Genomic DNA, 26,240 nt, shown 5'->3' with positions numbered 1-26,240 from the left:
AGGAGGAATCCCATCCAGGCTTTATGGCTCACGTGAGGGGCAACAGGGGAGGCTCCAGGCTGAGCAGGTGTGTGGAGTGGGGGTTAAGTCAAAGAGGCTCCAGAGGGTCCCCCTCCGACCTAGACCAACAGCTCTGAACTAGAGGTACTGGGACAAGAAGGTGCCTTTGGAAGAGACCAATAGTCTCAGGAAGGGGTTTGGCCCCTCCTAGACCAGCCAGAACAGGGTGGCCAGATGCAGAATCGCAGAATCTTAACTGTCCCCTCATCACTGGAGCAGCTCCGTTCAGGGTCCGTAGGCCACCCCCATCCTCCAAAGTCCGCAAGACATTAGGACCAGTGTTGTCTGAAAATGTCATTTTTATTTAAAGCACAAAAATTGAGACATAACATATACATTTATACATGAAGAAAAAACACCAGAAAGTTTACAAAACCTTGGTCACTGCCACTGTCATTCAGTGGCTCTGGGGCTGGTGAGCTGGCGGTCTGCAGGCTGCCTCGGGGTGGGATCCAGGTCCCAGAGGCAGGCAATTGGCCAGCTTTTTGAGAGGTCCCCTCAGTCCACACACCCACCCCTACAGCCTTTGGAGGACAGGGTACAGGTTTTACCTGGGGACTCCCAGGTGCCCATCACACTGACACACCTGAGGAATCCCCAGGAACAGTGAAAGGTGACCTGGGTTCTACTCAGGGTATGGAGCCTGGAACCCTCAGAAAAAATGGCTCATCAGTCCAGCATGAAGGGGTGCAGTTCTGGACTGATTCTTCCTGCCCTCCCTAAGAGTCATACAGACGACTTATTGCTGATAGTGGAAGGCAGAGTGGGGTAGAATCTGAGGCCACGGTAAAGGGCTGCTATCCCTCAGGAGGAGAGGAAATCAAACAGGGCCAAACCACACCAGGACAACCAGACTCCACCCTCCTAGAAAACCGCCAAAGGCTGGGCAAGACATCTTGGGGTCAATGTCTTTTATCCCTCCCCACCCCACTCCCAAATCCCAACAATCCCATTGCACATTCAGTAAGTCTAAAAAGGGAAGAGCTCAGAGAGAGCCCCAGAGGGCACAGGCGCTGCCCATACCAGGAAGGTGCAGGGGGCACTAAAGGTCTATGAATCTGTGAGAAACGTTAAGGCAGGGAAGAGCCTGGGGCGACCACGCCAGAGGCTCTGGAAGCTCAGAGACCACCCCAGAGTGCTCTGGGGAACAGAGCCTGCCATCCACCTGGACTGCAGTTCACCTAAAGGGCAGCCCTTGGGAGACTACCCCAGCCTGGGAGGGAAGGAAAGGGAGGACTGTGGAAGCCACAGGCTTTGTGTGTGGAGCCACATTTGGGCCAGGCCTACTAGCGGAGAAGTGAAGTCCCAGGACCCTGGAGAAGTAAGACTCCACCTGGGATGGGCCCAGGTCAGCTGCTGATCCCAAGTACGTACGTGTATGTGCATGTGTACGTGGGTACGGGGAAGTGAACTTCAGTCCCACAGCTTCGAATCCTACCAAACCACCACCAGAGAAGGAAAGACTGTTTTGGTTTTTTGTTTTTGTTTTTTTTCCTGTTATGTAAAAAATAAGTCCCTGTCCCTCCCTCCCCTTCTCGGGCAGAACGGAGAGCTGGTTGCTGAGGAAGGAGGAAGAACTCCGGCAAGACCCTCCCCCGGTCTGTGCTGGGCATAACCACTGTTTAAGGCACCCACGGAAAGTGCAGCTAGAAGGCAGGCAAGAGAAAAGGCTGGGGCAGAGGAAGGACAGTCAGGGGGACTAGTTCCCCTGGAAGGCTCCTCGGGCAGCATTTGAGGCAGCGCTGCGGAAGGTCCTGTTGCTGAAGATGCCCTGGGAAAACTCCTCCTGGGCCTGCTGGAAGCTGGCCCCCGTCCGGCGGTATAGGGAGTGCACCTGGGAAAAGAGGCTGGGGTGAGAAGGCCGCCCTGGGGTCCCACCTGACCTCCCATCCAGAGCCTTGGTGACAGCCGCTGGACCTCTGGGACTCGGGAAGCCCAAATGTTCTAGTGATGGGCTCGAGGCAAAGGCAGGAGAGAGGTGCCGGCTTCCTTGGGCTGCTGTTGGGCCAGCACCCAGCACTCACCCGCTTCAGAAGGAAGAGTGAGAGCACGGCACATAGGGTGAAGAAACCAGCCACCACCATCATGATGATTGACACAGCCAAGTGGTCTTTCTTCAATGTAGACAGGGCTGCGATCCAACCACTGCAAAGGGAGGAGGCAGCCAGAAGGGACACAGTGGGAATGGGCCCCAGAGGTCCCTGTGAGGTGTTCTTCTCTAGGTGGCCGCTGTATGCTGACCAGCCACCACCCAGGCACCTCCCTCCAGCACAGAGCCCAGGGGGCCACGAGCCCTTGGCCTGGGAGAGGCCAGGCCTCTGTGAAGGCTGAAGGGAAGGGCATCACACGGCCCTCACAGTCAGGAGTAGCATGGGGGAGGGCCTTTTCCTGCTCTTTTAGGGGACATGGAAAGCCTGGCTGCTTGCTTCCAAGGACCCCCCTCTGGGAAGGAGGACCACTGGCCAAGCCATCACATCCATCCTGTCACCTCAGCTCCTCCTGCTGGGGCCCAGGGCAGCCCCTCTGCCTCCAGCATCACCTTCCTGGCCCCAGTGTCCTTATCTATAAAAGGGGATATCCTCACACTGCCTGAATTAAATAAGAACTTACCACAAAGCCACAGTTCTCAAAATAGTGCAGTACTGGTATAAGGACAGACATACAGATCAATGGAATAGAACTGAGAGTCCAGAAACAAACCGATACTTCTATCATCAACTGATTTTTGACAGGGATGCCAAGACCAGTAAATGGGGAAAGAATCCACATGGAAAACAATGAAGCTGGTCCTTCCCTTCAACCATACACAAAAATTAACTCCAGATGGATCAGAGACCTGGGGCGCCTGGGTGGCTCAGTCGGTTAAGCGGCTGATTCTTGGTCTTGACTCAGGTCACGATCTCATGATTCAGGAGTTTGAGCCCTGCGTTGGGCTCTGTGTTGGCGGTGCAGAACCTGCTTGAGATTCTCTCTCTCCCTCTCTCTGCCCCTTTCCGGCTCCCTCTCTCTCTCAAAATAAATAAACTTTAAAAAACAAACAAAAGGGGCGCCTGGGCGGCTCAGTGCGTTGAGTGTCCGACTTCGGCTCAGGTCATGACCTCACAGTGAGTTCCAGCCCTGCGTCAGGCTCTGTGCTGACAGTTCAGAGCCTGGAGCCTGCTTCAGATTCTGTGTCTCCCTCTCTCTCTGCCCTCCCCGCTCATGCTCTCTGTCTCTCAAAAATAAATAAATGTAAAAAAAAAAATTTTTTTTTTTTAAAAACAAAATACTTTGTGCGTCAAAGGACACTATCACAAGAATGAGAAAAATAATACACAGGGGGGAGAAAATGTGTTCACTACATATCTGATAGGGAGCTGGTATCCAGAATATATAAAGAACTCAACAACAAAAAGACAACCCAATTACTAGAGAAAGACTTGAATAGACATTTCTCCAAAGATACACAAATGGCCAACATCATTAGTCATTCAGGAAATGTCAATCAAAAAACAGGGAGGGGGGTGCCTGGGTGGCTCAGTCGGTTAAGCGTCTGACTTCAGCCCAGGTCATGATCTCGCAGTTTGTGGGTTTGAGCCCTGTGTAGGGCTCCGTGCTGACAGCTCAGAGCCTGGAGCCTGCTTCGAATTCCATGTCTCCCTCTCTCTGCCCCTCCCCCACCCATGCTGTCTCTCTCAAAAATAAATGTTAAAGTTTAAAAACAAAAACAAAAACAAAACAAAACAAAGAACAGTGAGGTATCTTACCTCTAGGCTGGGAAAAAAAACAAACCAAACCAGAGTTGGTGAGAATGTGGAAAAACCAGAGCCCTCACACACCGCCAATGGAATGGTACAGACTTCCATCTGACCCCGCAATTCCACTCCTACGTACATACCCAAAAGAACTGAAAATAGGTGTTCAACAGCTCGTACAAAAACGTTCATAGCAGCAGTATTCACAACAGCAAAAAGGTGGAAAAAACCCCAGGGTCTATCAATTGATGAGTGGATAAGCAGATGGATGGGATATGATTCAGCCATAAAAAGGGATGAAATACTAATCCATGTTACAACATGAGCCTTAAAAACATTATGCTGAGGGGCGCCTGGGTGGCTCAGTCGGTTAAGCGTCCGACTTCGGCTCAGGTCACGATCTCGTGGTCCGTGGGTTCGAGCCCAGCATCGGGCTCTGTGCTGACCGCTCGGAGCCTGGAGCCTGTTTCAGATTCTGTGTCTCCCTCTCTCTCTGCCCCTCCCCCGTTCATGCTCTGTCTCTCTCTGTGTCAAAAATAAATAAACGTTAAAAAAAATTATGCTGAGAGAAGCCAGACACAAAAAGCCACCTACTGTATGGTTCCATTTATATGAAATGTCCAGAATAGGCTGATCCAGAGACAGAGAGCAGCTTAACAGCTGCCAGGGGCTCGGGGAGGGAGGGATTAAGTATAGCGTTTCCTTTGGGGTGATAACAAACGTCCTGGAACTAGACAGTAGTGAGGGCTGCACAACACTGTGGATCTACTACACACCACTGAATGTTCTGCTTTAAGACGGTTTAAGTAGTAAATAAAACAAATGTTATGGGTATTTCACAATCAGTAACAAGAAAGGAGGATTACATCCACCCAGCTGTGGGAGGCTGGAGGTGAGGTGAGGAAGGCACTGGGAAACTGGGGGCTGCAGGGCTCGAGAGGGAAGCCCAGGCAGGTCATGGGGGCAGGGGGGCGGCGGAGGGGAGTCAGGACCAGAACTCAAGCCTTCTGACTCCAAGTCCAGAAGCAAACAGCAGTTAGGCCACAGCCTGTCTTCCAGGATCTCACTAAGAGTAGTGAGTAATGAAACCGGGTCACCAATCAAAGAGAAAGGGGCCAGATTAGAAACAGCAAGGTGAGGGGCGCCCGGGTGGGTCAGTTAAGCATCCAACTTCAGCTCAGGTCATGATCTCACCATTACTGAATTCGAGCCCCAGGTCGGACTCTGTGCTGGCAGCTCAGAGCCTGGAGCCTCCTTTGGACTCTGTGACTCCCTCTCTCTCTGTCCCTCCCCTGCTCACGCTCTCTTTCTGTCTCTTAAAAAATAAATAAACGTTAAAAAAAAATTTTTTTTTTTTAAAAAGAAACAGCAAGGTGAGAGGGAAGAGGGGTGGTGGGAGGGCAGCGGGGACGTGCTCGGAGTGCAAGGTGAGTCAGCCCCTCCCTCCTCTCTGGATCAGCTGCACTGGAGGGAGGGGACCAAAATAGTGCAGCCCTTCCAGGCCCAGGCTTTCAGCCAAGCGTCAGCCTGACCATTCTGTGATGTTCCCTGTGCACTGGGGCGGAAAGGAAAACATCAGCCATCAGGTTTTCTTTCTACGGCTAATTCTGAACTGAGGACTACAGCGCCCAGGAAACTCAAGCTAGTTATATGCTCAAAGCAAGAAGGAGGCAATCCAGGAGAGAGGCTAGGGCTCCATCTCCTGACATTACAGGGCCTCTGGGAAAAGTCACAGCACAGAGTCTGCAAAAGCCAGGGCATCTGTCAGCAGCTGCCCAAATCCAAGAGCTTGTCTGGGGCCTGGAAAAGTAGCCCTAGCCTCTGGGAGGGCGTGGCCGGAGAAAAGGAATAAATGCAGTCCTCCATAGGACTTAGGCCAGGTAGCCTAAGGATTCAGGGCAAGTCCACTTACAACGCCCCGGAAAGTGGTGGATGAGGCAAGGCAGTGAGTTGGTGAGCGGTGAAGAACTGGGGGCGGTGCATGGAGGCAGATGCAAGTCCACCCAACCCCTCTCCCGGCTAGGGTAGAAGACAGGTCATCTGCGAGGGCCCTCTGGGAATGAGGATAGCAGAGCCAGAGAGGCCAAGCCACCTCTAAAATGTAATTCCATCGTGCTGCCCCAGGTCTCACCTGTCCCCCAGGCCAGGGATGCCAACCAGTTGGATGATGTAGATCCCTATTTGACAAAAAAATACGAAGAAGAATACAAAGAAGCTGAAAGAGTTGTCAGACCTGTGGAGAGAGGGGGAAATCCGAAGTCACAAGAGGGCTTGGGGCTCATTCCTCAGGTTCCTCACTTGGCATGGCATCGGTCCTCATTAGGAGCCAGGAGGCAGGATGGGAGCACAGACAGCTTCAGGGGACCAGCCACATTGTCCATAAGGACACAGACACCCACAACCATAATCAAAACAGGCTTACCCCTCCTTGCCTTCCAGTTTAAGGGGTCAATGCTTGACTCCTTACTCAAAGAGCTAATAAAGTTGCTCACTCAAAAAAACAATATAAAGAGCCTAACAGTCCATTTCCTGGTGTATGTGTTTGCATTTCATAGAAGGCAAGGAAATCTAAGCCAAAGGTATAAATATCTAATAATAAAACTGTAGGCCTGGGTGGAAGAAAAGGTATTTGGGGAGCACAGAACCCTAGACCAGACCTCCAGCTCCATGTCCTTGAGGGCTAGAATAGATTGAGGCCGCAGGTCTCCTCTGCAGAGTACATGGGAGGGTTCAGCCATTGCCCCCCAACTTCCTGGGGCCTGCTAGGCTCCCAGGCCTGAAAACATCAACTCCGAGGCACAACTGCACAAGCCCTAGGGGTCTGTGAGGTAGCTCCACTCAGGTCCACAGTATTTATTCTAGGTCAACTGCTTTGGCACTCAGCAGGCTCAAGAGAGCTTGGAGTGATAAGCCATGGAGAGCTTATCAAAGTCAGACTTTCTGAGAGTAGCTAATGCTTCAGAAGGGGGTTGAGCAGCCCCTCCCTCTACCCAGCATCTGAAATCCTAATGCACCAGACAGAATGGGAGCAGTGAGAACACAGGGAAGAGCTGCAGACCCCTCCCTAGATCTCCCATGCCTAACCCAAGGACAGTGCCCAGAGCAGACCCCAGGCACAACAACTTAGGAAAATGGCTCCTGATCCGTGTCTTCTCTCACTGTGGGTGGGAATGGGAAAGTGGATTTCCCACCAACCTATTCTGCTCTAAGACTAGGATGGGGCCCCTGGGCTTAAGGCCCTTGGCCTGCTACCTGGGATGCCAGTCATACACTGACCCCTTGTCCAAGTCCCACTCACCTGAAGGCTTTATAGATGGGTCGGTACCAACACAGGAAGGCACAGGGGGTGAAGATGATAAACCACAGGATCGAAAGGCCAAAGTTCACTCCGTTGGTGCTGTCAACTAAGAACCAGGCCAGGCAGGCAAGCAGGTTCAGAAACAGAGTCACCGAGTGCACTGGGGAGGGGGAGGAGAGAGAGATACGGGCTCGTGCCAAGGTGACTGAAGGATTCCCAGGCATGGTGAACCACCCCCTGGGAGGACGTGAGGTCCATACAGTGAGGGGAGCTGCAGAAATACTACAGGACCTTCGTCTGCACCTGGGTGCAGTGAGCTCCCAGATCCTGATTTTCTGGGGCAGCAAAACCAGAGACCAAACCACGTTCCTAAGAGGTGAAGGGACGGCCCAGATATATGATGGGGGTGGGGAGTGGCAGTGAAGGGAAGGTGCAGACTCAAGGGCTGATCCTTGAGGGAAAGAAGCCCTTGGAGACTCCTGTCCCTGTCCCTAGATGGCCCACACTGGAGCTACAGGGAGTAGCTGGGCTACTTGTGTAGAGGGAGGCCTTCACCTAAGGGTGGCCTTTCAATGCAACGAGCCCCACAGGAACTCTGAAGCCTCCCATTAGTCTCACTCTATGTGATCCATGGTGTGAACTGGCCCTTCTGGGGAGGTTCCCAGCACAGGGAGTAGACTGTGGAGGGCCAATTAGGGGGGCAGAAGGTACCTTCTATCCCGGCCCAGCGCTGAGGAAGGCTGGAGTCTGTGGGAGGAGCAGCCAGAGCACAGAAAGGGCCCTGGAGTCACACCCCATTTCACCCGTAAGCTCAAGAGGGCCGGGGCGGGACTCACACATCCAGAGATAGTAGAGCATCTTGCATATCCGCTGGTAGTCAGCAGGGATTTCTACCGAGAAATCCTGATAGAAGCAGGGCTTGACAGGGCACCAGAAGGGCAGGGGCGGCCAGTTGTTCTCTCTCACTGTGTAGAAAGACGCGACGAGGTGAGGCCCAGCCTCCACAGCAGCATGGCAGGGTGCACGCTCCAGCGGTTTACGGGCCAAGCCAGGGCTCCAGAAGGGCACCGGCAAGTGGGGCTCAGGGTCTCCATGGGTAGGGAGTGGGATGGGAAAAGGGTGATGGGACACGAACACACACAAGCCTGCTCCAAGGTTAACAGATCCCAAATGCACTGACAAACAGAGCAAAATGGCCTATGTGATTATTTTTATGAACAACCAACCCATAAGCACAAGGGGTCATCTTCGTGAAGATGAAGGGGAATCGCAGGACCAGTGTCCCTACTTCAGCAAAAATTTCAGGGCTGGGAAGGAGTGCAGAAATAACCCACACCCGCTAGGTCCACACTGCAGGTCTCCTGGCCTCCATCTCCCTGCCCTGCCTGCACTAGCACCAGGGCTGCTCTAAGATGATCAAAAGCCCAACAGGGGTCCAGGGCTGCCCCAGGACAAGCAGGCTCAGGAAGACCTCCCGTGCCAGGCCTGGCAGCCCAGGGCCCGGCAGCCTCCCTTACCATGTAAGTTGGCCACAGTGTTCTGTAGCTCCCGCTCCTTGCGCTCCAGCTCGGCTGCTTTCCTGTCCAGTTCTTCCTGCTGCCGGAGCAGGCTCGCCTGGGCTGCGGAGGCCACAGCCTGGGGGGCACGGAAGTGGAGCAGCCGGACACAGGAGACAGAGGGGCAATGTCAGTCGTCAGTGTGAGCAGAAAGTCAGAAGGGCCTTGCCCCATGCAGGGAGAGACAGTCCCAGCTCCATGCTGTCTTGGGTACCAGAGACCACCACAGACAGGCCAAGGTGACCTGTCTCCTACTGCCTCGACACCACCTCTGTCCCCTTAGCCGTTAACCAGCCTTAATCTGGGATCAGGGATGAAGGGGAGACCCCTGAGCTGGAGACGAGAGAACATTCCCCCATTCTGGAATGCAGGCAAAGTTCAGTTACACTGACCTCTGGGGTAACAGCGAAGGGAAAACGGCATCACAAGAGACTAAGCTGTAGCCAGAAACCCAGAGAGCTGCACCTCATCTGAAGAGCCTGGAGGGTGCGTGTGCGCAGGGGAAACAGTGCAACCTGCTAGCAGTGAGTGCGGAGGGGACACGTGAGGACACATCACGTGCACCTGGAGCCTCATGGATCCATATTTAAGTACCACCCCACCCCACCCCCAGGAGCTGACCCCTTGAGGTCCACCTGAAAATGTGACCGACTACACCCCAGCGCAGCCCCCTAGGCTTGGCCCTGCTCTGCCCGGCTTTGATGATATGTGGAGTCCAAGCTTCATCCCCTGTCCAGAAAGAGCCTCTGAGTGAGGCACCTAGGGAACGTGAGGCCGAGCAGAGCTGGCCCTGGCGTTTCAGCCCAGGGCCCCACTCCTTCCAGGGGCTACAGCTGTTGGGGCCTGGTTATTCCCAAAGTCTACAGTCGTTTTAGGAAACAGGTATCAGACCAGTCACCTCGCAGAACGGTAAGCCAGACATATGTGTATATATGTGTGCGCGCGTGCACGTGCACACACGCACCCTCGCGCTCTCACTCTCTCCAAAAGGCGTTCTCCAAAGAGCCAAGGCTGACTTTAGCAGGTCAATTTCAGGCACTGGGGACCAAGGCAGGACCAGAATGGACCATCCTGGACCATGCTGAACATCTGAGCCTTCCCTCCCAAGTCTGGTCAGAAGGCGAGAGCCTCTTGGGGCCCACGAGAGCCCAAAGCCCGGCTTGGGCCTTGCCCTCCCTCATGCTCATCTACACTTCGCCTACCTTCGGAAGCTTTTGCATGTAGCTGTCTCTGAGAATACTATCTCCTCCTAGTAGCATCTGCCTCTCTGAGAGCTCGCTCACTGCCAGGAATCTGGTAGGCAGGAACCTGCTGGCCTGTCTACGCAGGAGCTGCAACATACAACTCCACTGTGGGTCACGCTCACTGGGGTGGTGAGGCGCACGGGGCAGGACGGCGAGGTGATGGGGAGTCGAGTGTCAGACACAAAGCAGACAAGATTCACGGTATTTGGTGAAAGGACAAAGGAAAATAGGAAGGAAGGCAGAAATAAAAGAGGCTAAAAAAAGAAAAGACAGAGAGACAGAGGGAGGAAGGCCAGGAGAATGGATGAATGGATGGATAGATCGATTGATTCGGGGCCCTGAGTAAGAGAGGACAAACCAAAGGCCCCACGAGGATCTGGAATGGCACAACAGAGGCAAATGCTCTCTCTGAAGGCACCAACGACCCTAGCCTGGTTATTGTTTGGTGGTGGTAATGGGGTGGGGGTGAGGATATAGGCTGGCTGAGCAGACCCTCCATGTGCAAGTGACCAGCTCCAAAGAGATTATCAAAAGGGCCCTTAAAGGGCAGCCAGGAATTAAGGCCCTCTGTCCACCTCCTCCCCCAATCTCAGGGCTCAGCTACTGGTGCTACCCTCTCAGGAAAGAAGAGGCAAAGGGATTTTTGTCAACAGTACCTGGGGGGTTGGCTGGGTTGGTTCCACTGAGGGCTGGAGAACCGCCGGCTGCGAGGGCCCAGGGAGCTGTGTGACAGGAACTGTTGTCGCTGCATTTGTCTGCGTGGGACACACCAAAGGAGGCAGATGAGTACGGCTCCACTAGTTGGCCACACGGGGGCAGACCCACAGCGGGGTGAGTGCTGTGCCCCTGCCTGTGAGGGACATTCCCTCTGGGGCAGGCCTCAGCCCGGCTCTGCAGATTCTTAGCCTTTGAGCCTCAGGCTCTGGGCAATGTGATGCTTTACCTGGCCTCCCTGGCCTTGCTGGAGCCACAGCTCCCCAGCACTGTCCTGTCCTCTTCAGGGAGGGGCCCAGATGACAAATCCCAAGGGGAGAACTGCTGACTTCTTCATCCTTATCCCCACCCCAAGTTCACATTAGGACTGCGGTTTCTCAGAGCTGTCTCTGCCTCTGCCAAGGCTCCTTGCCTCAGAAACCTGGCATCACCCAGGGGACCCAGAGACTCAGAAAGAGGGCATGCTCACCAACCTCGGAGAAGGGGTTGAATTCAGCCAGGCCACTTTGCGGGGCATTGGTCAGCTGGGTCACAGAGGGATCCTGCAAAGGCAAAAAGCAAAACAAACAAAAACAGCCATGAGCCGCTGGGGAGAAGAAAGAACCATCTCTTGGCCCCTCCCAGGCCAGCAGGCCCCAGGGATACGGGGCTGAGGTGAGGCCCTTCCTGGTGGCCTGAAAAGCCTCTCCAGAAAGGCTCCTCTGCCCAGCCCCTGCCACACCAGAGCTGCAACCTCTTCTCCCTTTCTGGGAAAGGAGTTCAGCCCCAATGACTTCCCAGAAGAGACCCAGAGCAAGCTTTACATTCTGAGACCTCAAAACAGACACTACCATGTCCTTGTTAGTGCCCTTTACAGATTCAAAAGAATTTACAGTATTTACCTCCAGGGGGGAGGGAGTGCGTGGTAGGAATACTCACTTTTTTAATTTATAACCTTGCTGTACTGTTTTATTATTTTACAGAAAGCATTTATTCCTATTTATTTTAAAAAGTTTATTTATTTATTTTGAGAGAGAGGGACAGCACGCAAGTGGGGAAGGAGCAGAGAGAGAGAGGGAGAGAGAAAATCCCAAGCAAGCTCCGCACCAGCAATGCAGAGCCCGATGAGGGACTCGAACTTGCATACTACAATATCATGACCTGAGCCAAAGTTGGTCACTTAACTGACTGAGCCACTCAGGTGCCCCTTATTATTTTTTTTTTTAAGCTCGTTTATTTATTTTAAGAGGGGGAGACAGAGAGAGTGGGCTTGGGCCCACATACACAGGGAGAGGCAGAAAGAGAGAGAGAATCCCAAGCAGGCTCTGCACTGTTAGTGCGGAACCTGACATGGGGCTCAAACTCACAAACCATGAGATCATGAACTAAACCGAAATCAAGAGTCAGACGCTTAACCGACTCAGGCACCCTCTCCTCTTATTTTTTAAAGGACGGTTTAAGGTTCTGGAACAAAAACACACTGCGGGCTGCCAGTACTTATTTTGTGAAATCAGGCACACTTGCTAAGAACAGAGGCATGAAGGGCTCAGATGAAAAGCGGAGAGAATGTTTTTGGATTCATTTTTTTTTTCCCCTCAAGAAAATGCAAAAATGTCCTTCAGAACGCAGTCTTTCCCTGAGTTTTCAATCTTCCCTTCTCCATCTGACCTCTTCCAAGGCCAGCCCTCCCGCCTAGGGCCTGCACAGCACTTCCTGTCATCTCCTCCACTGAGCAACCTCCCTAATGGCCTGGGGCCACTTGGCCTCATCTCACCACCTCCCAGCACTCCATCATCCTTTCCCCTTCCCCATACGTACGTAATAAGTATGGGGCTCAAGTCCAGCTCCACAGCGATGCCTGGGCTCTGGGAGGAGCAGCTGTGAAGGCTGGGCACACCACGGCTGGACTCTGCCAAGGCCCAGGTTACAAGGCCTCCCCTAGGCCCCGCTCTGTGTACCTAACCCCCATCCCTCACTTCTGGACCTGGCCTCACCTCCACCAAGAATCCACAGACTGGATTCTCAAACACAATATTGACATTAGACAGACCCTCAGGGAACAACCCCCTCAATTCTTTAGATGTGGAAACAGATCCTACTGTGGTGCCGTACTTGTCCTAGGTCTCAAGATGGCTGGCTCCTTCTTCTGTACATTCACAGAATGTCAGCAGTGAGCGTGTTCTCTGATGTTTTTCACACATACTAACTCTCATCTTCCCACCTGGGTCTCCAGTTCCTGAAGAGTGAGACTGTGGCTGTCTGGCCCCTGGGCCCAGAGCCCCAACTCACTTCTCTCTAGACGTACCTCATCTCTGGACCCCCATCCAATTTCCTCTGCAAGGAGGCAATGTGGCTATGTCCATTCTGCTGGACAGCATTCCTGCCCAGTGGCCCCTGAAACTTGGATAAAGGGACAAGGTGAGGTTCAGAAGGCCACCTGAGATGGAGGAACTGGCCTTGAGGTTATTTATTGGCTGAATGATTTCTCCCAGAATTACTGGGCTGACTTTCTGCAAGGAAGATCTGGAGCTCAGGTTCCATTCCCCTTTCTGACTCAGCAAACACCAAGCCACAGCACAGCGAGTGAGCTGAAGTCACTGAAATCAGATCCACCATGCAAGGAACTGGTTACCTGAGTGTGTGTCACAGGACAGAAGACAGAGGGGTGGCTCTGGTAGCTGTTTCGGGTGCTGACCCATATGTCTGGCTGAGGTGCGTGCGTTTAACAGGCAACCTTCAGACCCATGCAGAGATGTCATTTTCTTTACCAAGGTCAGCCAGAAGAGGATTCTGGGGGTGGGCAAGCTGACTACTCTGTCCATAGTGATCTCTCCTTTTTCTAAAGTCTTAAAGCTGGGTCCTTTACCCCTCACCAGACTTGCCATAAACAAATACTGTCTCTACCAGCATGCTGTAACCTCCACAGCCAGATGCTTCTCTCTCAAGTTCATACTTCTGGCTCGTAGTGCTTGGGGAAGGGCCGATGCAGAGCAGAAGGTCAAACAGTATTTGACAGTATGTGCCACATGCTCTCCTCTACTTTCTCTGGGTGGTACTTCCCCAAAGCTGGAGGGTACCTGCATCACTGTGGTAGCCCCAGGGCCCACAAGCACCCTGCCTCGGAAGACGGTCCTGGAACATTCTGGGAGACCTGGGTGCTTTCTGAAAGATGAGAAGCTCAGGCCTGGTGAAAGAGGAAGGGAGCTGACATTTACTGAGTGTCCTTACACAATGATGTGATTTTGAAGTTCTAGTCACCCCAGAACCGGCCACTGTGTCGAGTTGTCAGAAAAGAAGGTTCTACCAGCTTTCCTCAACCTGGTTCTTCAAAAGAATTAAGGCCCAGTGCCCTAAGGCATCCACTGTCTGAAATGACTTGACTTCTCTCCTGTGCATCTAGAATAATCCTGGTTCTATTCCATCCTTGAAAGAACAGAGATAAATCGTCACTTCAACCAGCTTCTGAACCCTGTGGCTCAGCTGAGGTGTCCCCTCATTCAACCTCATGACCACCCCGTGAGGGATGTCTTTTTAGTTTGCAGCTGGAGAAAGCCCCGCCTCAGAGAGGGGAAGTGGCTCGTCCAAGATCCCAGGGGTGGTGGCTGAGCCAGATTCTGAATTCAAGTTGTCTGTATCCAGGGACACGAGTGGTAAACCCGAGAGGGCAAGGTGAGGGTCTACCTTGTTCAGCAGCATACCCCCAAAGCCTGGGGCACTTGACAAACGGAAGGTGCTCAATGTGTGGTTGAATGAACGAAGCGCCCTCCTGAGGAACACTGACGGGACACCATGAGTGACCAAGACAACTACTTCTGCTCAGTTTTTTATTCCTGGACTTCAGGGAAGTCCTTGGGGGAACACCTGTGTTAGGAGACATGCAGCGAGTCTTGCACTAAGGACCACACTGACTGGTCTGAGTGAAGACCCTCAGCTTCTACTCTGAGTCACAAGTAACGAGTCAACAGCAGCAAGCTTCTTTCCCACTAAGCACCAGCTGGCTCGGAAGTGGGTCAAGTAGTCATTTCAAAGGATGGCGAGAGCTAAGTTTCACCTACAGAGAGGTAACCCAAAACCCCCCTGGTACACAAAGGACTGAGCCTGGCTAATGCCCTTTACTGAATATATAACAAAGAAAATGCTCCTGCACTCGGTTCTTTTCATTCTGCGAAGAGTCACAAACAGTGTGAGTGACAAACCGAGATCAACAGGATGCAGCTCTTGACCTTCTGGAGCGGATGACTGTTGCAGAGACACGTGCACATAGTACAAGAGCCCAGGGCAGAGTGAAAAAGAGGGGAAGGGAGGCCGGGGAGCGGAGGAGAGGCTCACCACCGCTGGGGCAGGGGAACCCTTCGTGTGGCTGGGGTGTGAGGACCCAGAGGAAAAGAGGCAGGCGCTGGAGCTCTGCCGGGAAGGGCCTTGAAAAACACATTCGTTTCCAGTTTGGCAATCACTTTCCATGTCACAGGTGTCGGCTGTGCTTGAGCTGTGACTCTTTCTTGCTTTCGCCTCCTACACTCCACCCAAGCTCCCAGTGTGGGGTTTATTTCAGGCTCCAAATAAACACATTAAATAAATACCTCATGAGCTAAAAAAATTCGGCCATTCTCTCTGGGAGGCAGAGTTACCAATACTTTGGAACTCCTGGGAAGTCCTATTTGCTTTGGAGACAAGGCTGTGTGTCATAGGACAAAAAAGGGCAATCATCCCCCAACCAAGTGGCTGGGTCCCAAGTAAAAAGAGCCACAGATAACCTCAGTACTCTCTTACCTGAAAATCCATCCTAAGGAAATATGACACAAATATGTAAAAATCTGTACCTGCAAAGAGATTTATTGCACCAGTGCTTACAATAGGAGGAAAAAAATCAGGAAATGACTTAACTGTCCCACGACAGTGAGCACAAGAATGTTTTGGTACACATCCCCTCAATGGCCTGAACAGCCATTAAAAATCACAGCTATGGGGCACCTGCGTGGCTCAGTTGGTTAGGCGTCCAACTCTCAGTTTTGGCTAAAGTCATAATCTCTCAGTTTGTGAGTTCAAGCCCCACATCGGGCTCTGTGCTGACAGAATGGGCTTGCTTGGGATTCTCTCTCTGCCCCTACCACCCCTCTCCAAATAAATAAATAAACTTTATTTTTAAAATAAATAAATAATCACAGCTATAAACATAGAGCAGCAATATGGAAAAGACTTTGTTATATGAATACCACATAACAATTTTGTCAAAAGCATTCGTGTGAAAAGAGACTGGCAGGAAAACACATCAGAACAACAATGGTTGCAAAAGACTGGCAGAAATACAAATGATCTATTTTGTCTTCTGAATTTTCCACAATGTGATGTTATTTTTACCTTAAAAGCACACATACCCACACATTTTTAAAAAGAGCCTGAGGACCCATCAAATGAGCAACGTGCACCCAGGCCTCTCTCCTTGCCACAGCAGTGATGGACACAGTGGCCCAGAAAAGTGAGGCTGACCCACCTGGCCTGGCGCCTGAGGCCCTCCCGGACCTGGTGCCAGCACCCCTGGCGGCAGCCTGTCCTTGGTCAAACTGAGACACTTGTCATCTCCTTCCACCTTCGTTTACTCCCTAGGCTAACCGTCCCACGCCAAGTGCGGGGCTAGGACCCTGACCAAAAAGCCTTGGTTCCTGCCCTCAAGAAGTGGACAGTACAGAGAACAAGAAGCCAGGGCAGGAAGTGACAGCACGTGACTAGTGCAGGGCCAGGGCCGATGGGAGGGCTTCACAGAGGAGGGAGGGACTAAGCTGTCTGGGAGTCAGGGTAGGCTTCACGGAGATGGCACCTGAGTTGGATCTTGAGAGAGGACAAAAGTTTAGCAAGAACTAAGGAGGGAGGCAAGAGCAGCACTGCAGGGCGCCTGGGTGCCTCAGTCAGTTAAGCACCCGGCTCAGGTCATGATCTTACAGTTTGTGGGTTCAAGCCCCACACTGGGCTCTGCACTGATGACACAGAACCTGCATGAGATTCTGGCTCTCCTCTCTGCCCCTCACCTGCTTGTGCTTTCTCTCAAAATAAATGAATAAACATTAAAAAAAAAAAAAAGCAACATGTGCAAAGGCAAACACACCTCTATGTGTTCAGGGCACAGGATGTGGGGCGACTCAATAGGGTGGAGGCCGGAATTCACCCAAGAGAGGAGGACAAAGGACACAGAAGTTTATTGAAAACACTGCAAGGGAGCAGTGGGCAGGACAGCAAAGGAGAGACTGTCAAGAGGCAGTGCTGGGGGGCTGGAGTTATGGGGGGGAGGTGAGGAGGTATGGGAATGCACAAAATTTTCCTTTTTGGTACCTGTAGCCAATTGTCAGTAGTCCATTGGTCAGCCAGGACTAATGGCTATTTTGAGGTGGGTTGCCTAATGAGCCTGTTTGCATACAGCCCAGTGGTCACTCTGGGCCCTTTTACCTTACTCAGATTTCCACCACTGAGGTCTGTTGCTGAAAAGTGGCCTCTATACAGAAGGTTCTGGGGGCTGTGCAGTGAAGTGAAGAGAGACAGAAGCCAGGAGTGCCAAGGAACTGAACAAAGGGTTGAGCCAGACAGCAGGAGTTTGGACTCCACCCATGAGCGGTGGAGGACAACTAGAGACTGTCATCTCTGCCACGGTGAGGAGAGCACAGTGAGAGGGGAGGGAGGACTGGCCGGGACCACAGTCCACAGGGGTGATGGTGAGGACTGAACTAAAAGCATGATAACTGGGGGTGGAGAAGAGGCGACAGACTCCAGAGGCCCTGCTCAGGTAGATGCCACGGGCTCAGCCACTCTCTAGGGCAAGAAAGGGGGAGGGGAAGGGAAGTTGAGGAACTCAGTGGCTAACTTGGGTGACCGGGGAACAGTGCCACCCCTGAGCAAGATTAGTGATCACGGGAGAGGAACAGGCTTTTCAGGAGCGGGTGTGTGAAAGCAGGCGCCCCATGTTTATTTTTTTAAAGTAGGCTCCATGCCCAAAGTGGGACTTCAATTCATGACCCTGAGAGCAAGAGTTTCAAGGCACCCGTGTGGCTTAGTTGGTTAAGCATCTAACTCTCGATTTCAGCTCAGGTCATGATCTCATGGTTTCTGAGATCAAGCCCCAAGTCAGGCCCTGCACTGACAGTGAGGTGCCTGCTTGGGATTCTCTCTCTCTCTCTCTCTCTCTCTCTCTCTCTCTCTCTGCCCCGCCCCTGCTCATGCTTGCTTGCTCATGTGTGTGCTGTCTCTCCCTCTTTCAAAATAAATAAACTTAAAAAAAAAAAAAAAAGAATTGCATGTTCTTAAAAAAAAAAAGAAAAGGGTTGCATGCCCTACTAACGGAGCCAGCCAGGAGCCCCTAGAGCAGCTCTAGATCTGGGATCGCTGGGATGTGGATGCTATTCTGAAGCCGCAGTGAAAGACTTCAGTCGCCTCCATTGTGACCTCACGCTTTCTAGTTGGGTTCTTCTTTCTAGTTGGTCTCTGGGCTCAGGCTGAAGACCCTAAGGGCAGAGCGTCCCCTGATGAGAACAGGGAACTGAAATTACCCCCTCAAGCAACAAGAACTGCCCTGAGCCAGCAAGGCCCCACACCTGACTGACTCCAAGACTACGCTCGACTTGACCTTCACTGCCCACCTACATGTACACACCCACCACTGTCCCACATTTTCCTTATATAAACCTGAAGTATTTTCGGCACTTTGGAGACAGTCTGAGCCACCAGTCCGCCGTCTTCCTGGTGTTGGCCTCGCTGAAATAAACTCCTTTCTTGTTCCACCACTGCTCGTCTCTCTGCCTCTGGATTCTGTCAGCGGCCAGTGGCCGAACCTGGTCTGTATGGGACCCCTGTGCGCCTTGGCTATAGTGTAAATGGAAGACCTTACTCAGAGAGGTATACAGTGAGAACAAAGTCAAAGGACAGAACTGCAGCCTTCACAGCCTCAAAACGGGTGGAAGGAGGTGAGCGTCCCAGCGTTAAAGAGGCTGAGGGCAGAGAGAAGTACAGGAGAGACTGCCAGGCGAGCGAGTGTGCCACAGCAGCAGACGTGTCCCAGGCCAGTGGCCAGAAAGGTTGCAGGCTCTAAGAGGGAGGAGGCGCCTGGGGCTGCGGGGCCACAGTATGCACAAGTGCCTTTCGCTTCTTGGTGCTCTGTCACCTGAAATATGAAATACCCTCTCTTCCCATCCGCTCTCTGCCTGAGCCTTTCTACCAAAGGACTCTGCTCTTCCTCCTCAGATCCCTCATAGTTCCTTCTGCCAAGTTTCGACTGCCTTCATCAGACCCACAGTGTGTTATCATTGAACAGCTAGCATTTCTTGGCTCTCCTGCCAGATCAGAAGCCCTGGCAGGCCGTGTGCTCATTTACCTCAATCTCCTGCACGGGCCCTTGGAACAGCAGGAGCTCAGCGATGTGCATAAATGTGTAGGCACCTCAAAGGAGCACTGCTGGGCGGGTCACACCTTGGTAATGTGCACTAGCACTCTTCTCTGAAAGAGTGGCAAGGACCCCTTGTTTATCCTGGTTAAATATTACCATTTCTCTGAACACAGGATTATCCTACTCCAAGTAGCTCCAAAGAAAACTTAACAGAATTGTAGGGTTAAAGTCCAGCTGTGTCTCTGGCCAAGTGCTTTTGAATCACCCAGCCTGGCTCCAGGTGCCAGCCATAAAGGCAGGGAGATAACTCCCATCCCCTTTACCCTCACCCCCACCCCCCGGATCTGGCAGCTGTCTGGACTCAAACTATATGAACTTCACCATTTTCAAATGTCTTGAGACAATGCTCCTGTTCCACAGGAAAGTTCTAACAGGCCCATCTGGTGGTTGTAAGAATTCCCAAAGCTACAGTCAAGCTGGAGCCCACCCTCTCTGGGAAGTGTCTGTGCAGGGAACTTTGTTCACACCCAAATCACGTTTCTGCCACCACTTTCTCCTCCCACAGGAGAGAAAAGTTTTAAATCCTCGGGAAGCAGCCACACCACCGAGATTATCTTTTAACTGCAAGGAGGCAACGTGTGAAAGTGATATTCTGCGATCTGGCAACTCATGGCACTGAAAGGTCTTCTCTGTTCAGCACCACCAGCTAGTTCACACCGCCCCCCACCCCCCGCCTTGAAGAAATGCCCAGTAGGAAAGCAGGCCCAGCACTGGCCTGGGTGACCTGCTTGTTAGCTAAGCACTGAAAACTCAAATGGGCACGATGCCCACCTTTAGCCCTCTACCTCTTCACCACCTGACAAGACTGCCTGAGAAATTTCTGGGATCAGACATGCTGGAATCGGTCCATAGTAGGACCCGAAGATCCAGAGAGTACAAAGCAGATGCACCATAATAAGCACAGGAATTAGGGAGTGCCAGGGGGAGGTTGTGAAATCGGCAACACTTGGCTTGCAGTTTCCTGCTTCCGCCTGGAAGTTTGGTAAAACCTCTGCTGCACTCTTGTGACAACTTTGCATTCACAGCTCTTGCTTTGCAGGAAGTTTGCTAAGAATCTCAAGTATAACTCCACGCAGAGAAGAGGTCATATAAGCCCACACCCACATTGCAGGGCGGGGAGGTGGGTGGAAGTAGGAGGTGGATAAAAAACAAGGGTAAAGGAGTCAATTTAAAGGCACGCCAGAAGTTGCAGGGCAGATCACAAGAGTTAGCAGAAAAAGGATTCCATGGTTGGATAACTGAGAAATTCTGGGTCAGATCAAGTTGAGCTAGGGGTGCCTGGGTGGCTCAGTCGGTTGGGCATCCGACTTCGGCTCAGGTCATGATCTCACAGTTTGTGGGTTCGAGCCCCACGTTGGGCTCTGTGCTGACAGCTCAGAGCCTGGAGCCTGCTTTGGATTCTGTCTTCTTCTCTCTCTGCCCCTCCCCACTTGGGCTCTCTCTGTCTCTCAAAAATAAATAAATGAAACAAAAAAAATTTTTTAATTAAAAAAAAGTTGAGCAAATGTCTTTAGGGGCACCTGGGTGGCGCAGTCGGTTAAGCGTCCGACTTCAGCCAGGTCACGATCTCGCGGTCCGGGAGTTCGAGCCCCGCGTCGGGCTCTGGGCTGATGGCTCAGAGCCTGGAGCCTGTTTCTGATTCTGTGTCTCCCTCTCTCTCTGCCCCTCCCCCGTTCATGCTCTGTCTCTCTCTGCCCCAAAAATAAATAAACGTTGAAAAAAAAATTAAAAAAAAAATGTCTTTATTGCAGGATTGCTCAGAGCCTTTAACAAACAAGTCTTGCCAATCTTTAAGAAAAAAATAGTGATTCCCAAAATTATTTGACCACATAACCCTGAGCACCTTTCAGGACTGGTTATTACTCAGAACATAACTGCTATAAAGTACTATCCTGGGGCGCCTGGGTGGCTCAGTCGATTAGGCGTCCAACTCTTGGTTTCAGTTCAGGTCATGATCTCATGGTTCGTGGGACTGAGACTCGCTTGGGATTCTCTCTCTCCCTCTCTCTCTGCCCCTCCCCTGCTTGCACGCACAAGCATGAGCTCTCTCTCTCTCTCTCGAAATTGTAAAAAATAAATAAAGTACTATCTTAAAAAGCACAGTATAATCTGTATTATCCCAGCCCCACACACTGGGGGAAAAAATTTGCATAGCTAATACTAATTAGCAAATGGTAAAACTCACTTGGCTAGTACTAATCATCCCTACCAGTACTCTCATTTCAAGAATGGGGACAGTGATGACGAAGCTGGCCTAAATAACCCCAACGCAGTTTAAGACCAATATCTGAACTCCAAAAACCTTTAAAACAGCAAGGTCCTGAGAATGAGACCCAGATCTAGGCCCCTTCCCACTGCAAATTAGCTGGTGACTCTGGCAGGTACCATCCTCACTGGGTTCCTGGTTTCCTCCTCTCTAAACCAAGAGGTTAGAATAGATTCCTGAGGATGTTCCCAGCTCCAGTACTCCACCATGGACTCTGAACACTACACTTTCATGAACCACCACAGAGTGATGGAAAGCATGACTCTGCTCTGAAAGCTGGCTAGGTGTGACAGTTTCTGAGTCTGCTGCCTCTCCCCCTTGTTTTCTCCTGAGCTCTGTGCTAACACCCTGGGTAAATGAAGCTGGGCTCACACCCAGTCACCCAAGGGCTGCACCCTTCCCATGTCCCAGCCCTGGCAGTCAGGAAGCAGACACCAGCATCACAAAAAGGGAGGGCAGCTCTCCAGGCGAAAGAGCTTGGGGGGGCATCACGTCCAAAGTTCCTTCTCCCCGAAGAACTGTGCACCAAGAGGAAAAACATGGCCCAGGGTAAGGAGGAGCAGAGTCCCAGCCAGCCAGCTCTTGTCTGCCCACACAGGATTCCCCCACCAGATGTTGTTCTTTACAGGCCCACAGCTGCTTCCTGTCCTGCCATATCCTGGGGCTGCCTGATGGACAGACTGTCTCGGTGAATGCAGAAGTTACTTCTACCACAGTTTGCACAATCATTCCTGGGGCTGGAGATGTGGTTTAAGACTAAGACTTTCAAGCTGCTATTAATCTTGGGCAGCACTCGGGCCAACTATCTCGCCCACTGCTAGCACTGGAGACAAGCTCTCCGCATCTCTGGATGGCTGACTGCCTCTGGCAGACAGACAGCAGCAGACATTTTATTTCCAATTCTGACAGGGGAGGGGGAAAAAAAGCAAATCATTACACAGAACACACTCCAAAAGACTACTAGATCCCACTCTCTCTGCTCCTCCCCTGCTCATGCTGTGTCTCTCTCTCAAAAATAAAGATTAAAAAAAAAATTTTTTTTTAAATGGGGTGCCTGGGTGGCTCAGTCGGTTAAGCGTCCCACTTCGGCTCAGGTCATGATCTCGCAGTTCGTGGGTTCGAGCCCCGCGTCGGGCTCTGTGCTGACAGGTCAAAGCCTGGAGCCTGCTTCGGATTCTGTGTTTCCTTCTCTCTCTGTTCCTCCCCTGCTCACCCTGTGTCTCTCTCTCAAAAATAAATAAAGATTAAAAAAAAATTTTAAGACTACTAGATCCCAGCGTCATACAGCAGTTCTGTAATTAAACCAAACTGTTACCAGATGACACTGGCAGGGGAAAAAAAAATGCAAATGCTTTTTTCTTTACTTAACTAATAGAGATGACTGAATTACATAAGAGACAAGGTCCTTGCAAAGGTCTGTCAAGAAGCATTAAGTTGTAAGAAGAATGTTCAGGATGTTACAAAGACCAAGCTACCAAAATTTGCTTTGAGGGCTCCCTTTGACTAAGTACCTTGAGACCAAGAAAGAAACATAAAACGTTCACTCCCCTGAGAGTGTACAATTATTCCCTTCTAGTCTCCTTTGTCTTTGCACCGACCTTGAAGGAATTCAAGGGGAGAAACCTCATGCTGTGAGTCGCAGGAAAGATCCCTCAAAGTACTTTCCCCACACCTGCAGGAAACTCTGCAGCTGCCAATGACCAGATAAAGCACAAGCAAGATGAGTTAATGTGCCTAGTAACATACTGACAGAGCAGGAACCTCAGAGCTCATAAATCACCAGTCAGCACAATTAAGCTTCTCTAGAACCGGTTTTGAGCAGACATGAAAAGGAGGCACAGGAGATTTGGAGTTAACAGGAGCCCCAGCCTGTCACTGTGCAAAATATTACCCCTGGATTACCCCTGTATCCTAGCTCAGAGGCAGAAAGGTTTCCGCTTTAAGTAGGAAGACTTCTTCGGCTATCCTTTGTTCAAAAGGTCAAGCCAGCTCAAAGGTCAGCACATCTCAACTCCCTAGCCAACACACGCGTCCATCAGACCAACATTCCTTGTGTTTCAAGACCCTCAGAGCCCCCTCACTTTTCCTCCCTCCCTAACCTGGGCTCTCTCTCCTGTCTAGCCAAATCCCAGTCCAAAATAGACCCATGGCCAAAGTGTGGAATTCTTTTCAAGTCCGTATTTCAGCGTGCGTCGGTTATCTCCACACCCTCTTCCAACCTTCCTTTCCTAGGAAATCTCGGTGGGTCTCCTATACCTTGTAGGCTAGTTTGCCTGTTCCGAGAGTGGGGGGGGGGGGGGGGGAGTGGAACGTGGCATGTTCCCACATTTCTCTGTCCCACTAGAGGCTTCTACCTCATTATGTTGTTGTCACCCCTCTCCTAACGTGACTCAAAGCAGGTGTCTCCCCAAGACTGCGGGATGTAGTAGCCACACTTCCCACACAGGTGAAGTCGCTTCTCTCCCCGACTGTATGCTTCCCCAGCAATGTCCGGCCAAAGGGGCTAGCTACATCCGGGGAGCTAGAGGGTCCTACCACTTCTTCCCAGGCTACAGCGTCCCGCCCCTCCGCAGTTCCACCTGCTGCTAGTCCCGCCCCCCAGACACTACGAAAGGCCAGCCCTCAGAGCCCATTCTCCCATTGGGCAGACAGGCCGTCTCCTACGCCACGTCTCTCTGCTCCAGCGAGGGGCCCGGGCGGTGGCCTTTGGCACCGGGGATAAGTGAGCTGGGGGATCTACCTGGAAGGGGTTTACGTCCACTGGGTCTGCGAAGGGATTGGTATCGAAGGACGACATGGCGGTCGGGGACTGACCGGCGAGCTCCGCGAGTGCTTCGGCCTCCGGGCACCCAGACCCAGCGGCGCTCTCCGTGCCAACCCACCACTTCCGGGAGCGAAGCAGTTGTCCTGGCGCAGGCGCAGCACCCTCCCAGAGGGGCGTGGTCCTGGCGTCACAGAGGTCCGGCCCGCCCTCCTGTCGAGCCCACTACAGAGCGGCGGGTGGGCAATCCGTTTCCAGGCGCTCCTTTCGTATACCTGTGCCTCAAGGGTCTGGGTGGCTCAGAGGCTCGAGAGAGCGGAAGGCGGGGCTGGAACCCTTCCCAGCAGCCTGTTCTCAGCAGCCTCTCGGTCTGATTGCTTCCAAATTTGTCTTGGAAAATTCCCAAGTAAACTCTGTTAAGTGGAGCCGGAAACTTAACCCCTTCATTTCCCTGGAGGGCAAGTTTGGGAGTCCAACTGGTCCAGACAGGAGAACGAGCCTATTTTGGCCGGAGTGGGGAACGGAATTTCTGACCCGAGAGGACTTAGTCGAGCTAGGAGAGGACTTGGGGTAGGACCCAGCAGGGCAGAGGGGATTTTTTTCGGAAGAACCAACCATGCAGCTATCCCACATGATGGGGTTTTGGGGTGAGGGGGGGGTTCAGAGCTGACGGCCAAGAAAGAATTTGGTGCACAAGGTGATTTTATTAAAGCACCAGACAAGGCCCGCGGGCAGAAAGAGCTGCACTGTGGTTGTGATGGGTAACTGATTATATACCCTCAGGTTCGGAGGGGGTTAGGGATAAAGTCTCTAAGGTATTTTGGAAGCAAGTCTTCTATGATCTTGAGGCCTAGCTGCTGTTAGGAAAACGCCATTTATTACTGTTTAGTAAACCTCAGTCATGAGACCCTTCAGATGTGTATCACGAGGCCATAAACTTGGAATATGGTTGCCAGCATATATCTTGGGGGAGTTGAGAAAGGAAGTTTCCAAAGGAATTTTTAGCAGTAGACTTACAGGATCAGGGAGGGGGGTGGGGGTGGTGAGGATAATGTTAAGCCAAGATTCCCTTTTGCCCCTAGCAAAGTGTCATCATCAAGGCAGCTGAGTTCCTAGAGGGAGGTCACTCTGCTGGTTTCAAGGACTTGTCAATGGACTGTATACAGGGAATTTAATCTTTCATTTGCCTTAGTTTCCTACATCACCACGGCAAGTACTTAAACCCCTTTCCTTTATTCTTGGATAGCCAAGAGTGTCCAAGGAATAGCACACATATTCCACCTGGGGATGGGGCTGCTATTAGCCTGTACTTTGCTCTCAGCTTGCCTTAATCTCTCTCATCACCACACACATGCTGAGTCCTGACTCTTTTTAGGTCTTGCCCCCTGCTGTCAAGTTTTATGGTTTTAGGGATGAGGATCCCTGAGCCCAGAGACAGGTTTAGGACCTGCTCTGGGATTTGACTCAGGGCATCAAGCATGTGTTAGTGAATGAGGAATTTCAGCAATAGAGCCATCAGCCATGGGGGAGACGGCCGATTCACATCTCACTACCCTTATTTCTTCACACTTTCTGCTTTGTTCATCTTTGCTGTCACCAAATCCAGCCACTGTCATTCCTTCCCCTGGACTGGTACAGGGCTGCTAATTGGTCTACTGTTGTTCACGTTGTTACCCGAGATCTCTTTAAAGGGGACAAAATAGGGGCGCCTGGGTGGCTCCGTCAGTTAAGTGTTGGACTTCAGCTCAGGTCATGATCTTGAAGTTCGTGAGTTCGGGCCCTGCATCAGGGTCTGCTGACAGCACAGAGCCTGGAAACTGCTTTGAATTCTGTGTCTTCCTCTTTCTCTGCTCCTCCCCCTACTCATGCTCTGTCTCTTTACTATAAATAAATAAATAAATAAACAAACAAAATATTATACAAATATTCCTCTAAAACAATATCATATTATTATAAACGTTTCTGCTTAAAGTCATTCACTTATTTTCCATAAAGGCCCAAGTTCTTGGTGTGGCCTCTAGGTCCTATAGGATCTGCCCCCAACTATCTATTTTTCCCACTCCTTCCTGTGCCCACCCTCATGCATTCGGGCCTTCCTAGTGGCTTTTCAGTTTCTCAAACATTCCTTGTTTCCTCCTGCCTGCGGGCCTTTGCCCATGATGTTCCCTCTTCCTGGTATGCTCTTTAGTCCATGCCTTCATCA

General features: G+C 51.7%; 1 protein-coding gene across 2 annotated transcripts; it reads right to left on the bottom strand.

The window, feature by feature from the left end:
* Positions 1-341: 341 nt before the first annotated feature.
* Positions 342-24,276, bottom strand: SCAMP2 (secretory carrier membrane protein 2). 2 transcript variants are annotated; one of them, XM_047864222.1, is made up of 10 exons: positions 24,017-24,276; positions 11,080-11,148; positions 10,549-10,647; positions 9,851-9,979; positions 8,610-8,727; positions 7,929-8,057; positions 7,093-7,252; positions 5,926-6,027; positions 2,085-2,205; positions 342-1,894 (listed from the first exon to the last, which is right to left on the bottom strand). In XM_047864222.1, exons 1-10 carry the CDS (start codon positions 24,071-24,073, stop codon positions 1,760-1,762), a joined length of 1,119 nt encoding a protein of 372 aa, XP_047720178.1. In that variant the 5' UTR covers positions 24,074-24,276; the 3' UTR covers positions 342-1,759. The 2 variants fall into 2 exon arrangements, with proteins under 2 accessions (XP_047720178.1, XP_047720177.1); XM_047864221.1 differs by lacking the exon at positions 9,851-9,979 and having other exon boundaries at positions 24,017-24,253.
* Between the last annotated feature and the right edge of the window lie 1,964 nt (positions 24,277-26,240).

Source organism: Prionailurus viverrinus, chromosome B3 (genome assembly GCF_022837055.1).
Source record: "Prionailurus viverrinus isolate Anna chromosome B3, UM_Priviv_1.0, whole genome shotgun sequence".
In the NCBI taxonomy this organism is placed as follows: domain Eukaryota; kingdom Metazoa; phylum Chordata; class Mammalia; order Carnivora; family Felidae; genus Prionailurus; species Prionailurus viverrinus.
This window is presented reverse-complemented; position numbering and strand designations above follow the sequence as displayed.